The sequence below is a fragment of the Cydia strobilella genome, chromosome Z (assembly GCF_947568885.1).
Source record: "Cydia strobilella chromosome Z, ilCydStro3.1, whole genome shotgun sequence".
Lineage (NCBI taxonomy): Eukaryota > Metazoa > Arthropoda > Insecta > Lepidoptera > Tortricidae > Cydia > Cydia strobilella.
Genome location: NC_086068.1, coordinates 45,367,713 through 45,387,662, shown reverse-complemented (window position 1 = coordinate 45,387,662; position 19,950 = coordinate 45,367,713). Strand labels below are relative to the sequence as shown.

General features: G+C 38.7%; 1 protein-coding gene across 1 annotated transcript in view; it reads right to left on the bottom strand.

The window, feature by feature from the left end:
• Positions 1–2,086: 2,086 nt before the first annotated feature.
• LOC134754842 (glutamate--cysteine ligase) overlaps positions 2,087–19,950 on the bottom strand; it is a 61,497-nt gene continuing 43,633 nt past the window's right edge. The window contains exons 6-11 of the mRNA XM_063691279.1: positions 9,765–9,961; positions 8,170–8,341; positions 7,381–7,578; positions 6,092–6,292; positions 3,337–3,518; positions 2,087–3,126 (exon numbers count right to left, since the gene is read on the bottom strand). Of these exons, the coding sequence (XP_063547349.1) occupies positions 2,955–3,126; positions 3,337–3,518; positions 6,092–6,292; positions 7,381–7,578; positions 8,170–8,341; positions 9,765–9,961 (1,122 nt within the window). The 3' untranslated portion in view covers positions 2,087–2,954. The remainder of the gene's footprint in view (positions 3,127–3,336; positions 3,519–6,091; positions 6,293–7,380; positions 7,579–8,169; positions 8,342–9,764; positions 9,962–19,950) is intronic.

The following is a 19,950-nucleotide window of genomic DNA, read 5'->3' as shown; positions in this document are numbered from 1 at the left end:
TTCAGGATAGTTGTGCACACACCGCACACACGAACCAATGTCGATGTGTGTTAAAAAGCGAGACCGGAGACCAAGCTGCAGAAGAGCAGTCGATTTTCCGATGTCGATTCTTCTGCAGCTCGGCATTTGGCCTCACACGAAAACGAGCCCATCCGGGACGCAGAAGTTTAAATTGATCAAGACATGGCCGTACTAGAAAAGTCCACGAACTTGCACGAACATAAAAGCTGCCGTGAATTCATGCGAGAGTTATTTTCATGTGGTCAACTGGCGTAACGTGTAGTGTAACGCAAAATCTTACTTATACCTGACTTTAAAAAGCATAAAATAACATTATTTACGTAATCATCTACTGATTGTGAGTCTGGGAAACTGAAATTGGGCATACAATTTTTCTTTTTGTAAGCATGATAAGGCGTTCCGTTTTTTTACCTATGCCTTGAACATTTTCTCATTATTTCCTGACCTCTCTAGAACTTTCCTGTGGACACCCTGATAATTCTGCCAATTACAAGACTGAGGGCAGCAACAATAACCGGGCAAATGTTCTAGGTTTGACGGCACTAATGACGATACAAGTTAACAACTGATAGCACAATCATGATTTATTGCTTTAAAATATAATAGTTTTATACTAAAGGTATTATAAATTCATTAGATGCAAAGATAAAGAAAACATCAATAAAATAAAAACAGTATCAGCACCGAAAGCACGAGCCGACCACGACCATGTCCGAAATAACGTATTGGTTCGTTTCGCACCTGTAACACCTATAACACATACACTTGCTAATAGTTATAGTCTCCATGCTAATAGTATTTTCAAACGGGAACAGTAGGGTGACATTTTAATTTTTTTTTCTTTCCATGCCATTGACGTTTCAGACCAATCCTTTTTTAACAAAAATAACTTGAATCCTAATATGCCATAAAAATATATATAGCTGGTCAAGCAAATCTTGTCAGTAGAAAAAGGCGGCAAATTTAAAAAATATAGGCAAGTAGGGATATCGTCCCATAGAAAATTTGAATTTCGCGCCCTTTTCTACTTACAAGATTTGCTTGAACTATAGGTATATACAGGGTGGAATTTCTAAATGGGTCAGTGAGGGCAGCTACCCGATCCCGTGCTGCTACGCGAAAACGGTCTTAGAAGACCTTCCCTCGATTTCAAATTAATGAAGATTGGGGTTTACAGATTTTGGAAAAAACATACAAGGTGCGAGAAAAAGGTCATTTTTGACAAACTTTTTTTTTATGCCAATCAATCTCATTCCTATCCAGGATCAAAATCTTGTATTGGACCAAAAAAAAAACTGCTAGAAAAGCCACAAATCGAGGAAAGCTTTTCCCATACAATTTGTATGAAAATTAACATTTATTTTTCACATTCTATTTTTTTATGCCAATCGATTCCATTCGTATCCAGTATCAAAAGTTTCCTAGGGGCCAACTTAAGGTAATGTACTAAAAAGCCAAAAAATTATAAAAAACTTTTTCCATACATTTACTATGGAGAAAACGTGAAAATTTATTCATAGATTTCTATCTCGCCAATCAGTCCTGTTACGTATAAGGACCATAATACTGAATGAAGATATTACTGTAGGACTGATGGAAGGCGGAATAAAATTTCACGTTTTCTCCATAGTAAATGTATGAAAAAGTTTCTTATTATTTTTTTGCTTTTTAGTACATTACCTTAAGTTGACCCCTAGGAAACTTTTGATACTGGATACGAATGGAATCAATTGGCATAAAAAAATAGAATGTGAAAAATAAAAGTTAATTTTCATACAAATTGTATGGGAAAAGCTTTCCTCGATTTGTGGCTTTTCTAGCCGTTTTTTTTGGTCTCATACAAGCTTTTGATCCTGGATAGGAATGGGATCGATTGGCATCAAAAAGTTTGTCAAAAATGACCTTTTTCTCGCACCTTGTATGTTTTTTTCCAAAATCTGTAAACGCCAATCTTCATTAATTTGAAATCGAGGGAAGGTCTTCTAAGACAGAAATTCCACCCTGTATATAATATTGTTATAAAAATAAAAAGATAAGTTTTAATATCGTTGAGTTTCATTATGCAAAACGGAACTCAATTGCAATAGAGCTTGACTCTACTTATCGACCAAATCGATTCTGCTCTTGTCAAATCGTTTCAGTCGCTTCCAATTGTGAAGGTATGTTTGCTTAAAAATATAAATCATCAATAAAATCGATTACATTGCCTTTGCAGATTTAATCGAGAATCGTAAAAATTAATTTGCATTGTCATAACCCTACAATCACTATTTGACATGTGTCATTGTACCCTTCCCGTTTGAAGAAGAGTATAATAAGGGATCAAGGGCCTGATACTCTTTGATAGAGAAAGATAGTCTTATTGCGATTCCTATAAGAGGAAAGAGAAAATAGTGCCATGCTTTGTCCTTATCACCGACCGGGTTTTTTTTCATGGTCGGGTTATGGCAGCATAGGTAGGAGACGATGGCGAAATACCGAAATTTATAAGAGTGAAAGAGAAAAAGGATTATGCTGCCATACATTAACCTGTCAATTCATGAATATGTCTTTCTCTTACCCCTGGTCGCTCGGTTTCATGTCTATAACTACTATACTATGTCTATGTAAGGGATGGATGGTTTATGTCGGACACGAGCGCGACCTCGCTGGTCAAAAACAAGTCAGTTATCCAAACATGAACAAGAACACCGACCACCGTCTAATGTCCATTAACCATCAAATAATGTATATTAGGCTATTTATAAATTATTCATTCACTATACGGGTACTATATTATATACACGGATACATACAAGTGTATCACCATACATTCATATTCAAAATTATATTGTGAAAAGTATAACGCGATAGTTAGAGTGTCGCGTGTCGGTAAGGCAACTGTTTAACTGTATTGGTAACAGAGTGGGAGGGCCGCAGCGCTCCCCGCCTCGCTAGGGGCAGTCCTGGCTGAGCATGCGGGTGAAGGCCTTGGGGATGTGTTCGTTGGTCTTGGAGGCTGTGCTGCTGCCGAGCAGGGTGGGCGCTGCCACTTGCCCCGTCTGGATGCCGTGCATTGTTTTCAGGAGGTCGTAATTTATCTTCTCACTTACGACCGAGTCACGTCTGGAACAAACCATATAATACATACTTGTTAATTGTTCGTCTCTTAAATGTTATCATACTTACTTCACTGTAGCTTACTGTACTGCAATGTTTGCCAACTTTATGAAGTGCTGGTGTGTGCGGTGTCACCGCATGTGTACTCGTAGTAAATAAAGCAACATAGCCAGATTGTTCCGAGCTGTAGTTTTTTCACTAAAGTTTGGTACTGACTGGTACTGAGGATGGTTGGTGACGAAGTCGCGCATCCAGGTGGCCATGGTGCTGATCTCGCCGGCGGCGCGGCGCTGGATGAGCTTCAGGTACTGTTGCACCGAGCAGTGCGTGTCCGCGTCCACGTCCATGCCCGACAGGTACGACTCGATCAGCGGGATCAGCCCGGGGAACACGCCGCTCTGACAACAACCATTTACTTGTTTAATATTTTGCCAGTGATACTTATATCTCGGTATCAGAAAGCTTAAATTATTTTAATAAATGCGTTTTTCACTTTACATAATAATATATTTGATATTTATTTAATTATTCAGGTATAATTCTACAGCATTACAGCTAGGGGCGCCAATGCGCTGTAAAATTAAATATGTAATAGTAAAGCTATAGTAATAATATCATATGAACTCTATGACAATAATTAATTTATGTTGATTCACAAAAACGTAAAAAATCTCTATAATGTTTGTGATGTTGGTGGGCAAATAAGCCGTCAGGTGTAAAATCTAAGAAATTGTTGAGGTATCCGGGAGCGGATATATTTAGTTAATGCAAAAGTATATTGAATGATAGTTTGGCATTTCTGAGCCGCAAAGATTATCCTTAATTTTTATTTAATATTTAGGTATAAAATCACGGGCATGTGTTATTTGTAGGGTTTTATTGAAATTGTAATGGGACTACTATATGAGGCGTTCCATGCCTAAAGGGTCCTTATGCTCCATGTGCATAAGGACGCGTTAATAGGTTACTTATTTAAAATTGTAGTGTTGTAACACTAAAACAACTTTATAAAACAACTGCCTGTATCGAGGGTTGCCTGGTGAAACCCAATAAATATGAAAAACCTAGTTTCGAGAAAAACGATGTTAAAGGTTTTATGGTCATCAAACACTAATTTTAATGAATAAATTTCGTAGCTTTATAAGTTCTTCGTGTAAGGTAATTTCATACACTTTAAGTTAATTTGTGTTTTAGTCATGTAACTCATGTAGTTTTCCTGTAAGAAAATGTTTTTTACCGAGGGGTCTTGACTTATTGGGTTTACGCAAAAATAAAAATGCCGTTAATGTCACTAAGAGGTTTTATTACTTATAAAAAACATAAAAAAAGAAGTTAATCTACAAGCGAGAACTGTGTTATTCTTCATCTGAATCATTTGGTGCTTTGCCGGCAAATGTTTTTAGGCTTCTTATCCATCGATGATACTCCTCAGGTATAATTTGTTTCCTGCACATGGTTTCTAAATCTCTTTTTTAGCAATGCTTATTAGGTAAGACTACTGTATCTTGGCTCTAACTCTTCTGGCCATGGCAATGCAAGTGATAATGGGTTAGACTGTCTCTTAGCTCTTGTTCCAGGTGTATTTCGGTTTTTTTTTCTTGAAATATCTAACTGACGAAAATCCTCGGACATGTCGTAATTATAGTAAATTTTAAAATCTCCTTTTATATACCGAATCCTTTTAATTTTCAGCCAGTTCACGGCCTCATTCGTGGTATCTTTGTTTTTATTATTCATTATAGCAGCACAGCTTTTTCAAATCCAACATCTCGTTATATTTAAACTCTTTCACTTTATAGCTATCGATTTCAATTTTTTTCTTTCCTTCGTCAGTGGCAATGAACTTTGTTTTTTTTTATTTCTAGCAAATAAAGACATTTTTCCAGTCAGAAACGCTATTGATTGATACGTTCTTCGATGCATGTCAGTCTTCGAGACAGTCTAACCCACAATCAGTTGCAAATTTGCAACATGCCATGCCATGGCCAGAAGAGTTAGAGCCAAGATACAATAGTCAGTTACCTAACTTACCTATAATAAGCATTGCTAAAAAAAAGATTTTAAAACCATGTGCAGGAAACAAATTATACCTGAGGAGTGTCATGAATGGATAAGCAGCCTAAAAACATTTGCCGGCAAAGCACCAAATGATTCAGATGAAGAATAATACCGTTCTCACTTCGTTTTTATAAGTAATAAGACCTCTTAGTGACATTAACGGCTTTTTTTATTTTTGCGTAAACCCAATAAGTCAAGACCCAAGAGCCAAGTCAAGTAAGGTAAAAGACATTTTCTTACAGGAAAACTAAGTGAGTTACATGACTAAAACACAAATTAACTTAAAGTGGATGAAATTACCTTACACGAAGAACTTATAAAACTACGAATTTATTCATCATAATTAGTGTTTGTGACCATAAACCTTCAACATCGTTTTTCTCGAAACTAGGTTTCTCATATTTATTGGGTTTCACCAGGCAACCCTCGGTATGTTAAATTACGTCATTTTTGCGTCAACGGCTTGAAATGTACGGGCCCTGCTCATCAACAATTGCGTTATTCCAAAAATGGCGATGACGTGTAATACTGTTCACCAAAAATGAAGATTTGCCGATTCGTAAAGGCAAATCAGTTACCCATGAACATGGTTTTTTATTTGTATATCGGGTGCTCACTGGTCTTCCGTACTTTAAGATGCGGGACTGGATTATGGATGTTTTACAATCATCTATTTATTAAACTGCGTTTTAGCGCTAATGTTAACAATTAACGGTGACTGATTTAGGGTCGGTTGCACCAAACCGTCTGTCACCGCTAAAGCGTTCGCTAAATTTTATTGTACGGAAAATTTCATAGATCTCTGCTGCGTGACGTTGATCAGTCTGTTTATTGTGGCTGGTGCAACTCGCCCTTATAAGGTAGGTACAGTTAGCGTCTCGTCGAGTGAATACCGACCGGGCCAGAGAAATACCTTTCCATTGACGATCTCGTTGATGGTCATCTCCGCGTACAGGTCCGCGTCGGGCAGCGGCGCGGGCGCGGGCGCGGGCGCGGGCGCGGGCGCGGGGTCGGCGCCGCCACTGGCGCGCGGCAGGCTCACGTCGCGCCGCCACCAGAACCGCTCGCTGCGCACCGCATCGCGCCGCTGCGCGCGCTGCATGTTCTCATCCACCTGCCCACAATTACGTTACGTTACGTTACGGTACGGTACGGTACGGTACGGAACGGTACGGTACGGTACGGTACGGTACGGTACGATACAGCGGTACGGTACACTATCATATATACTTTGTCAAAGGACTGTCTCATTTCCAACATATTTATTTATTTAAGCTTTATTGCACAATACATTAAGGTACAAAAGGCGGACTTAATGCCTTAAGGCATAGACAGAGAGAATCATACTATCTTTGTCTTACACTAGTACTAGCACCCAAAAGAAAAGGATGAGTATAGCTTTTTTTTTGTTCTTATTTACTGACAATTTGGTTTCACCAACTATAACAATGGACACAAATTATGATAAACATTTAAAAAAAAATAACTTTCCATAGCACACAATAGGAATCGTGAGTGAACTGTAGACGGCAGCACTTGCTTATTGATGAGAATTGTGAATATCAAGTTTACACTTTCGATTTTGGTCACAAGGTGGCAGACTCTCCAACGTGCTCGATAAATAAATAAATATTGGACATTCTTACACAGATTGACTAAACCTTACAGTAAGCTCAAGAAGGCTTGTGTTGTGGGAACTAACGAGAACGATATATTTAATATATAAATACTTAAATACATAAAAAAAACACCCATGACTCAGGAACAAGTACCCGTGCTCATCACACAAATAAAGCTCTTACCGGGATTCGAACCCAGGACCATCACTACCTATACCTACAGAAAAACTTCACCATTTTTGAACTTTACTCAATTTAAATGTGACCCGCCTTGACATCATCGAAATCTCTATGTAGGTACATATACCAAACATGCCTGCTCACCCATAATTATCTATGTAATATCATATACTTTATTCCATAATAATCTTAATATCATTTCTCAGTGAGCGTGACACTACAAAATCTATTTTTGTTTGTCATGGTCAAAACCCCTGTATGACATACTATCAATATCACTTGCTCAGGGCGCGTGGCAGGCATTCTCCGGAGGTGGTAAGCGTGGTAGGCCTTTACGTCTGCTTTCGGGTGATATATCATGAGAAGCCCGAGTTTTATGAGCGTGTTCAGAGAAAAAGCTAACCTTGCTAATAGGCATAACAAAGTTGAGGTTGTAGGAGAGGATGACGCGGGTAAGCAGCACGACGAAGCATACGTAGGCGGCGTTCTCGAAGTCGGTGAGCTGTGCCTCGCACGGGCGGAACTCCACGCGCCAGCCGATGGCCGAGTTGGGCGGCGGCGGCTTGAAGCGCATCGTCTGCCAGTTTGTCGACTGGATGTTCTGTCAGACGAACACACACAACTACCGTTAATCACCTGCATATTAAATATATTAATAACGGGTCACTCACGTATTTTAAGTCGAAACATTCTTACGTCGTAATTGTTCGTAATGTTCGTGTTACTAAAGCCATTATAGAAAAACTAAACAATGTGGCGATAATTGGACGAAATAGGTACCTATTATGAAAAATAAATAAATGAAAATTGATGTACCTACAGTCAGCAGCAGAAGATCTTGAAGCGACTTTATTGTTAATAGAATAAGAGCGTGTCAAGGTAATTTTGAACACCTCGCCCGCTTAGCAACTTTTGCTGCTGACTGTACCATATCGAGTGGGGCACAATATTATAGCAATTTGAAAATCATCTCACGGATCATTTAATTTTTTATTTTATTTTAAACGACCATTAAGGATCTACCTATAACGGTTTAAAGTTGGTTAGCAACACTAACTTTTATCTTATGTAATATCTGTTACGCTGTCGGATTTTATAATTTTTAAATTTACTGGTATAATGAGTTGATAGTTGCCGCCGGCCGATGGTAGCGTCGTGCACGATCACGATCTTATCGCTGTGGAGTACCAACCTCAAAGTGATCGGTGTCGTTCGCGTCGTCCTGGTCCACCTTCTCCGAGAAGAGCGAGACGGTGTCGCGGATGAAGAGGTGCGCCACGTGCATCGCGAGTGGGTGGTCGATGCCGCCCTCGCGCAGCCGCCGGTAAATGGCGGCGTCGTGGACGATCGGTATGTCGTTGTACCTGCAATGCCAAAGTATAGCGTTACATTTGCTGATCTATATCACCTAATACATAATTGGAACCATTATTAGATAAAAGCCCAAATTAGAGATTCTAATCAAAGTTATTCTACTATACGTTTTAATCAAACCCACATCGATAAGCCTTAAGGGGCCCACTGATTATCAGTCCGCCGGACGATATCAGCCCATCAGTTAGAACAAGAATTTGACAGTTTCGAATAACTTCCCTTCCCTTTACGATTACGGGTAGCGATCGCCTTGCCTATGGTGTACTTTCTCACTACGAGTAGTCAAATCAGTTTCTTTGTTAGAAAAGTCAAAACGATATGCCAATATGGAATTTATATGAAAACTACACAAGTAACGTCACGGTCAAGTCACCTACTTTTTAGAGTTCCGTAGTGAACTAGGAACTTTTTTCGGCAAGTTCCGCCGTGGCAGACTATCAAATTCGGACTTAGCATCACTTTTATGGCAAACGATCACGCATTTTCATCGCGGTATCAAGTTGGTACGAAATTTTACTGCCGGCTCTCCAACCATAAAATATGGAGGGTAATTTCAACTACCAAATAGTCGAAATTAGCCGCCACCTCAATTTTAGCGGGATTATTTAAACTATCAAGGTACTATTAATACATAAACTACATTAGATTCAGTGGCATACAAACATAGAATAGACTATAAATATGGGACTAATCTTTGAAAAAATTACAAAGACCCATTAAAAACCACTATTTTTATAGAATATTTGAAGAGCCAACTCGCAAGTGCCCACAACGAATTTTGGAGAAAACAATTTTGTATTTTCGTGGCCATTTGGCCACGTAACTCAGAGTTAATAATGTAAAACATGGAAGATATTTCGATTAGTTGAAATTTCCCGCAGTCGAAATTGCCCCCCCTGTACCTTACTGAATTTTTTAGGTACGGAGTTTACAGATAAGCCATAACGTTTGACGTCGAAGTAGTAGGTAACATAAAGTCAAGCGTTCTTTATTGATAATATACCTAGTAGGACGCATACAATACACATTTTATTTGACGTGTTTTATTGCCACGTTGTACAATGAATTGCTTGATTGAACAGGTTTATGCATATTTCACCTATTGTCTGTATTGATGAATGATACTTTGAAATTTAGACCGTAAAATGACGCAAGCCACGAGTGGGATACATGAGATACATCGATAGAAAACCCAATCGTCGTTACTCGATACAGTGAGCCTCTGATAAACTTACCGCATTATTCCTTATCACGTGCAGTATGCATCTAAGTTCTTACTTACCCACTTACTTATCTTCTCCTCTGGCGCAGCGCGGCAACGACCCAAAGTGTGTCCTGGCCTCCACGACTCCAAACGACACGACTGCTCGAATAGAAATTCTAGAAAAATTTAATTAAACCATGACTACTTACTTTTCATGCTCTGGCGACAGGTAGGAGTCGATGGAGTCGTATCTGGATTTGTTGATGCGGAACTTGTTGTTGTTGAGCGGCTCGAGGCCGCGCTCCTCGCGCGTGCGGCAGTCCACGGAGCCCGCGATCACGTTCCAGCGGCAGTCCGCGTCCGTCAGGAACCCGCGGAAGATCGGCGACGCGGCCGACAGCGCTAGCTGCGACAAAACCATGCAATACATAGATATGGCTGCTCAAGCAAATCTTCTCAGTACAAAAAGGCAACAAATTTAAAAAATGTAGGCGCGAAGGGATATCGTCCCGTAGAAAATTAGAATTTCGCGCCTTTTTCTACTGACAAGATTTGCTTGACCAGCTATAACATTGTAACTACACGTTATTTATTAGTAATGTTAATCGATGCGTTTGATCCTGACAGACGGGGTCTATGTACGACATTTTACGTGCTTAGCGTCCTTATTTTACACAGAAGTAACACATTTTTAGATACGCTACTAATAATATGAATCACCAAACTATTTTTTTAATCACACGAGCTTGATTGTTCAAAACTAATAAGAAAGTTGCATTTTATCCACATGTAGGGCAAAGTAATTTGATGCAAATTTTGAGTTGTTTCCTTATGTTGGCTGCAATTGACTTTTAAATGATGATTTAGAATGATAAATGTTTATTTTGAAGATAATTCGTTTTATTTTTTAGTTTTAATGCCATTTTGTAAAAGATGTACCTATAAATAAGAACAAACAAAAGCTAAAATTCTTTGTCAACGTATTTTTGGGCGATCCTGTATTATACGTCACTATTACGAACTATCAAATTCGATATTATGTCTACATCTAATAAAATAGATAGAACGAACGTAACTAATCGAGACGGGACAGGTGAGAAGGAGTCGTACCCCATTTGTGTCCGCTCCTGTCACGTGGAGCAGGGACAGATGGGGATACACTATACACTACACCTAAGTAGGTACCTAAGAGTCCTTATTCCTACAAACGAGCGTATTTTGCAAAAATGCCTCCTTTTTAACCGACTTCAAGATTTCAAAAGGAGGAGGTTATCAATTAGGTTGTATTTTTTGTTTTTTTTATGTTTGTTACTCCATAACTCCGTCATTTCTGGACCGATTTTGAAAATTCTTTTTTTGATTGTAAGTATATATATACAGATTGGTCACGTTTTTGTCAAAACGCAGTTCTGATGATGGGATCCATGAGGAATCGAGGGAACTCCTCAAATGTGAAAGGCATACATATAGTGATTTTAGTATTTCCATCAACAAATCAAGCACTTACATTTAAAAAAGTGACATTTGATGAAGTGGAACTGCTGATGATGATCAGAACGGAACTCTTTAATGACGCATAGTTCACGTTTGGCGATTTGTTCTCTTCCTTATGGATCTAGACCCAAACTTGGACCCGGAATCGGACCCGGATCCGGGTCTGGACATGGACCCCAACTCGGATCCGGACCCGGACCGAAATCTGACCCAAACTTGGACCCGGACAGCCGGACACGGAACCGGACTCGGATCCGGACCCAGACCCGGATCCGGAAATGCTACTAGAAAAGTGGGTTAGGTTAGGTTAGAACTGTGACCCTTACAGAAACGAAATGCTATCAGAAAAGTAGGTTAGGTTAGGTTAGAACTGCGACCCTTACAAAAACGAAATGCTACTAGAAAAGTGGGTGGTTTTACCTCCTTTTCTACATTATTAGGCAATATTACAAATATATAACGAAAGTAGTGACATATCTAGTGTCAGTGTTGCCACATACGGATACAAGAGACTTCCGTTCAGCGACAAAATGGCAATGAATGCATCGCTGCAGCAATTATTTGACAGCTTAAAGGTCGAATTAAAAACGCAACTGACACAACAATCACAAGATCTCAAACAAGAACTTCATACTTTTATCACAAACACTTTCATGGAAAAACTTGATGATAAATTAGATAAAAAGCTTTCGCCGCTAGTCGAAGAGAATAAGATGCTCAAATCTAAAATAAAAAACTTAGAAGAAAAACTGTGTGAATTAGAAAAAAACGAGAAAGAAAACAACATTATACTCTTCGGTTTGCAGGAAGATGAAAACTCAACAGATGAATTATTTGATAAAGTAAAAGAAAAAGTGAAGAACGACCTAAACATCGAACTTTCTTTCAACGAGATCAACAAGATACATAGAATTGGTAGGAAAAATGCGGAAAATAAGGCCAAAGGACGACCAGTCAGAGTTTCTTTTGTCCGAGAAATAAAGAAAAGGCAAATAATGTAGGAGAGAAAACAATTTAAAGACATATATGGCCAGCGAAGACTACCCCAAAGAAATACAAAGCAAGAGGAAAGAACTACAAACTAAAGTACAGGAGGAAAGGGAAAAGGGAAACACAGCATATATAAATTATGATAAGCTGGTGGTGTTAAAGGGCAACATAGACAGTAGGAAAAGACCACCTTCAAGATCACCCCAACAAGTAAGCCAACCAACAAAGCTACAGGCCACTTTAGATGGAAAAACTAACCGAGTTAATGCCTTCGACGTGATGAGAAGCAGATCAAACTCACTGTCCGCAACAGCGGACCAATCAAACACTATTAATAATTAGCAATTAAATACCAGCCGGAACACAAATACATTAAATAAACATGAATCAAAAAAACACCACCATTCCCTAAGCCGACTGGTCATCGTGGGGAATTAGACTACCACCCTCCAACAAGTAACAAATCATCAAAGAATATACTCAAACCTTATATAATATACATATCTGCACGTATAATGTAAGAACACTCTCTTCAGAGGAAAGGATGGTCGAGTTGATGCATGCACTGCAAAATGTGAAATATGATATTATAGGCCTAGCAGAAGTAAGAAGAGAGGTATACCAGATTGAAGAAGATAACGACAACATATTTTGTTATTTTGGGGAAAAGAAAGGCCACTTAGGAGTTGGCTTCCTAATACAAAAGATATGGAAACAAAATATTCATAGTTTCATAGATATCTCCGAGAGAGTCGCCATATTAAACTTGATATTTCGAAAATTCAGACCTGTCTCTTATACAAGTGCACGCGCCTACTAGTGATGCTAGCGACGAAGAGATAGAGAGTTTTTACCACACGCTCAACCACGCCCAGGAATTAGCAAGCAAAAGAAAAATATTCATAGGAGACTTCAACGCAAAAATAGGTATACCAAAGCCAGAAGAGTCCTTAATAGACTGACACAATTTGCGCTAGAGAACAAATTATACATAATAAATAGATTTTTCAAAAAGAAAACTAAACTTCGATGGACTTGGATGTCCCCAAACAAGAAATCTGTAAATGAAATAGACTTTATACTTTCGGACGAAATTTGGCGCTTCAAGAACATTGAAATGTTGAATTTAGAATATCCGTCGGACCATCGTATCGTCAAAGGAACTTGGGAAATGAAGGAACCAAAGAAAAAGAGAGCAACTCAAAAAATACATGCCCAGAACACTGGAAACAAAGGAAGAACAAATAACATATCTTAACAAACTGTCTGAGCTACAAGAACAAATATCGTGTACAAATGAATTTGAACCAGTCCAAGCTTATTATAATAGAATAGAGGCGGTTATTACAGAAAGCATTCACGCTACAACACACAAAAACCAGAATCAAGACAAAACAAAAACAAACACAAAAATATCAGAAGAAACTAAGAAACTAATCAAACGTAGATCTGAATTGCAGAAAAAGAGACCACTCACGAAAGAAGATAAGACAGAGTTAAGTACGCTCTATAAACAAATTAACAAGAGAATTAAAAGGGAATATGAGCAGTATAGATCTCGCATAGTAGAGAAACACCTAAAAAGTTCAGGCAGTATTAAAAGAGCAAAAGCAGAACTACCTATAAACTGTAGCAAGAAATGGATTGCACAACTTAACAATGATGTACAGAGACCAAATATTTTAGATATAGCTACCTCTTTCTATGAAAATCTTTACAAAAGCCACAATAACACACCATTATATGAAACGGACGTAGCATTGCAAAGAGAAGGATATCCAGAACCTTTTAACAGAAACGAGGTGCTCAAACTATTAAAGAAAATGAAAATGCGAAAAAGCCCAGGATGCGACGGCATAACTAATGATATGCTGATTGAGTCCAAAGATATACTGCTGACGCCCATTGTCCAACTCTTTAATAAAGTTCTGCAACAGGAAAAAGTACCTATACAATGGGTAGAGTCGGACATCGTGATCCTGTATAAAAAAGGCGACCCAAGAGACATCGCAAACTACCGTCCAATTAGCCTTATGTCCAGCTTATATAAGTTGTTTGCAATAGGACTTCAGAACCGAGTGGCTCCAAAAATAGAAAGTTTTCTGGCTGTAGAACAAGCGGGCTTTCGAAAGGGGTTTAGTACTATCGACCATTTACAAACGGTAGAGCAGCTCATAGAGAAGCATAGAGAATTCAGGAAACCATTATACATAGCTTTCATAGACTACCAGAAGGCGTTTGACTCTGTAGAGCACGAATTTATATGGAAAGCGTTGAATGAAGCAACGATAAACGAAACTTACATAAACATACTAAAACACATATACACAAATTGCAGAAGTAGAATCAAGCTAGAAAACACCGGCAGACATATAAGCATCGAAAGAGGAGTCAGACAAGGAGACCCGCTTTCTCCAACTCTTTTCATAAGCGTCCTGCACTATGTAATGAAGAACCTAGAATGGGAACATAGAGGAATATATGTCCAAGGAAAATATCTTACATATCTTGCTTTTGCAGATGATATGGTACTGCTATCTAAAAATTGGAAGGAGATGCAATTTTTAATTAGCACTCTAAACACAGCTAGTAAAAAAGTTGGTCTAGAAATGAATTTACAAAAAACCAAAATAATGACTAATAATATAGAAAGAGACGTATTTATAGATGACATCAAATTAGATTATGTACAAGAATATATCTACCTAGGGAAACAAATATCCTTCAGGCCAGAAAACAACGAAGAAGAGGTAGAGAGACGTATAAACAAGACATGGAAGAAGTTTTGGAGTATGGCAGATGTCCTTTAATTTATTTATTTTATTTATTAGGAAAACTTACAGCTGAAGTAACACGTTAGGTAATAACATAGAAGCAGTGAGCCAATTACAAGTTTCCACAGATAGAAACTGCGTAAAGTGCATGGTGTGCGAAATTACAACTAATAATACTTACTAACTTATAAATATACTTTACTTATCTTACTAGAGAGGGAACCACCCCACCCTTCCACTATATAAGAAACGAAAAGTGCTCGATTCTTGTCTCCTCCCCACATTGAATTACGGATGTCAGACATGGAAATATACAAGCAACATAAAACAGAAAATTAGAGTTTGTCAAAGGGCAATACAGCGAAAAATATTAAAAATCAAACTGATGGATAAAATACGCCACACAAACATAAGAACAAAAACTAAAGTGATTGACGCTCTCGAGCACTCACTCAAACAAAAATGGCAGTGGGCCGGACACGTCGCAAGGATGACCGATATAAAATGGACAAAGCGAACCACTACTTGGCTCGGCCCAGGAGGCAAGCGCGGAGCAGGGCGCCCGCGCGCGCGCTGGGCAGACGATATTGAAAAGATATCCCACAACTGGCTTTCGGAGGCACAAGACCGAGAACGGTGGAAGAGGTTGGAGGAGGCCTATACCCGACATGGGTCCTTACACTATAGTATGTAAGGTTAAATATATTTTTTTAAGATTGTAAATGTTTTATTAGTAGTTATGGAATAAAAAGGCTTTTTATTTTATTTATTTATTATTCTCTTTATTTATTCTTTTTCTTATGTTAGGTTTTTTATAATTTTTTTTTTTTTTTTTTATTAGCCAATTTTGGTGTCCCACTGCTGGGCAAAGGCCTCCCCTCGTTTTCTCCACTCGACCCTGTCATCGCCATTTTCCCACCATTTGGGGTAGAATGCGTCCAAGTCGTCCCGCCATCTCCTTTTTGGTCTGCCTGAACCCCGGCCTGCACCGTCTATGGTGCTCCGTGGGTCCCACTCAGTAACCATTTTGGCCCATCTTTCCGGGTGCATTTTTTATAATATGCATATAAAAGTAAAATATAAAAACACTTACAAAACAATACAAAATACATATAAACAAATTATAAAAAACCTAACCTAGGGTGCCGCCAGCAGCGGGGCAGGGCCCAAGCTGCCGGTGGTCAGGGCCGCAGAGAGAGGAACCGGCGGACTATCCGCGCCGTGTCCAAGATCACCGCCTTCTGCATCTGACCCTTGATCCAACCACCTAGCGAGAGTCTCTCAAGGTGTTGGTCGAGACTCTTCGCTATGAGACCGTTCGCTGAAACGACCATCGGGACAATGATCGTCGAATGTGGACGAGGAACTGGACGAGGCGGGCGGGGGTGGTGGTCGTGCGCTTGATGTTACCGCTTTAGTTCGACTCCTTGTTATCATTTCTAATAATTTTGTAGTTTTGCCGGTGAAGTATGACAAATGTCAACACGGTTGTAATGCGACTGCGACCCATGGTCGCGGTGTCTACAATGAAAAATATCAATTGTCCGCATGGTGTAGTAATAACTCGGTTCACACATGAGTATTTATCACTATTTTAGGGCAAAAACCACATTTAAAATATATTTTATCAAAAGAAATGTATTTATTATTATTATTATAATAATTTGGCAATTGGGCAAAATTAGGCAAGAGATGGATTAGGATAATTAGGCAAAAGATGCTGTCTTTTTCATTTCATTGTCTGGAATCTAAGAGTGCACCATCAACAAAGTAAACTTTCAGCGGCATCCCCCATTGAAGTCGGTTTTTTTTTTCTTAAAAATTATTCATTCAACATTACGACGTAACTATTAGTACTTATTTAAAAACTGTTAACGTTCTTAAATAATCATTTCCTAAACTAGCGGCTAAAATAGTTAAAGTTTACATTTTCTCTTTTTAAACCTAAAATAAATGAGTTTTCTCGGGAGTATTTTTCAAAATTTGCAGTGAGAAATGATTACAATTCAATTCACCATATCTTGTACGAGGGGCTGAAATGATTTAAAATCAAAGATTCATTTAAAAATATTGATAAAATACCTTCCGAGTTTTCTTCATTTTTTCGGTGAATACAGGGTCGCATAATATTTTTTTATCGCAAATTGTACTTATATTTTGCAAAAATAATAAAATATCAATCAAAATAATATTATAACAAACTTTAACTTTATGTGAACCCATAAAAAAAAATCATAACTATAGGACCTATTTTGCCGTAAATTTAAATATTTTTAAAAGACGTATAAATCACGCTGCACGGACGCTGCGCGCTGTCTCCGCCGGGCGCGCTTAGGGGACGGACCTGTGCTCGATTGTCAGGAGTTTGTTGCGTTCGTAACCAGCGAGCTAGTTCCGAGAAGTGGTGTATACTGCGATTAGAAAATCTTGATCCTTAGGTGATCAATGTAATCATAGCACAGAAAACCGCCTATAGAAGCCTAATATTGGCCATTTTGTTCACGACGGAAATCACCAACCTCTGAGGTGCGGGGCGGGTGCTCACGGTGTTGTGATTGGTCGTTCCAAATGACACGTGTAAGCGTAGGGATGGGACATGTTCATTACAGGCAGTGGTACGTACCCGATGTTCCGTAATTTATGGTGGTAAAATTATTATCAATAAAGTATACAGAAACAATACTTAATAATATTAAAACAATATAATAATTCATTAAGTAGGTACTTTATAAATGTATCTAAAAAAATATTTAGCATATTAATGATATAAGATTCTAAACGTAAAGTACCTAATAAGGTTTTGTGGTTAAATTTACATTTATGAGATTTACACAGTATGTACTTCGTAAAAGCGTTAAAAAAATAAGGTGCTTCTGAGTAACTCCTGTAGGTACTTTTTAGGGTTCCGTACCCAAAGGGTAAAAACGGGACCCTATTACTAAGACTTCGCTATCCGTCTGTCTGTCACCAGGCTGTATCTCATGAACCGTGATAGCTAGACAGTTGAAATTTTCACAGATGATGTATTTCTTTTGCTGCTATAACAACAAATACTAAAAAGTACGGAACCCTCGGTGCGCGAGACCGACTCGCACTTGGCCGGTTTTTTAGTATTTGTTGATTTTGTTGCTATAGTGACAACCGAAATACATCATCTGTGAAAATTTCAACTGTCTTACTATCACGGTTCATGACATACAGCCTGGTCACAGACGGACAGACAGTGGAGTCTTAGTAATAGGGTCCCGTTTTTACCCTTTGGGTACGGAACCCTATAAACTAAATTATGTAGGTATCTACCTACTAAGATAAACTACCAATTAAATAAAACTACTGATTCTACATATTAATTGATTATCAATAAAAAAGAATTCTAGTTTTATTACAATACGGTACGAACAAAAGCACGAAGTTTCCGCAACTGACGAAAGCATCACCTTCACATCACTAGTCGTTAACGTGAAAGGGATAGCACATTGCATTTCCATGTTGACGAAAAGGGACGGGCATACTTCGTTGCTGCTCAGTACAACCGTATTGGCCAGTATAAAATGAACCCCGCGGACAAGAAACAATTTTCAACAAAATAATGAATTTCACAATTAACTGTAATGTTATTCCATCTGTTTTGTATTTGGAAATCTTAGATGACTTGCCACACCATTTTATGCTGCAATATAAATTATTACCGAACGAATTCAATTATTTACGATTTATTTTCGTACAGTCGTGCACACTGCTAATAGGCGCAACTGATCGGAGCGGCGCGTGAGCAATCTTATATAAGACCTATAAACCATACGGGCGGTGACCGCGAGTCGTCCTATAAGCTCGGTCTATAGGGGGTGGTCTGTGAATCATAGGTACAGTTTATAGTACAAATATTAAATTTTTTCGCCTAGGTGATCGGGTCTGTTCAGGGTGCCTAGCCAAGATGCCAACCGTTTAGGTACCTATAGTTTACATTAAAACCAAATCTGTAGCTGGCCTCTGAATGAGTAGTAAAAACGGGTTCCGTATGTCTTTCCCTTTCCAGATGACCAAGGTGCCTAGCCAAGATGCCAACCGTTTAGGTATCTTTAATATAATTTACATTAAAACCATTTCTGTAGCTGGCCTCTAAAATGGGTCGTAGAAACGCGTTCCTTGTGTGAATCATAGGTTCATTTTATAGCACAAATATTAATTTTTTTCGCCTAGGTGATCGGGTCTGTTCAGGGTGCCTAGCCAAGATGCCAGCCGTTTAGGTACCTATAGTTTACATTAAAACCAAATCTGTAGCTGGCCTCTGAATGGGTAGTAAAATCGGGTTCCGTATCTTTCCCTTTCCAGATGACCAAGGTGCCTAGCCAAGATGCCAACCGTTTAGGTATCTATAATATAATTTACATTAAAACCATTTCTGTAGCTGGCCTCTAAAATGGGTCGTAGAAACGCGTTCCTTGTGTCTTTCGCTTTCTAGATGACCAGGGTGCCTAGCCAAGATGCTAACCGATTAGGTACCTATAGTTTACATTAAAACCAAATCTGTAGCTGGCCTCTGAATGGGTAGTAGAAACGGGTTCCGTTTGTCTTTCCCTTTCCAGATGACCAAGGTGCCAAGCCAAGATGCTAACCGTTTAGATATTTATAATATAATTAACATTAAAACCAAATCTGTAGCTGGCCTCTAAAATGGGTAGTAGAAACGCGTTCCTTATGTCTTTCGCTTTCCAGATGACCAGGGTGCCTAGCCAAAATGCCAACCGTTTAGGTACCTATAGTTTACATTAAAACCAAATGTGTACCTGGCTTCTGAATGGGTAGTAGAAACGGGTTCCGTATGTCTTTCCCTTTCCAGGTGGCCAGGGTGTCCAGCCAAGATGCCAACCGTTTACGCTCCGTAGCGAACGAAACGCAACTGTCTCTGTCGCATTAATATATAAGAGTGATAGAGAGATCTCTCTCTATCACTCTTATATATTAATGCGACAGAGACAATTACGTTTCGTTTGCTATGGAGCGTAAACGGTTGGCATCTTGGCACCCTGGTCATCTCTGGGTACAAGTATGTATGTTTTCTTAACATAATAAACTGAAGTTACTACTACCATGCATATAAAATAAAATAAATGAGTGGCTATAACAATAACATTAA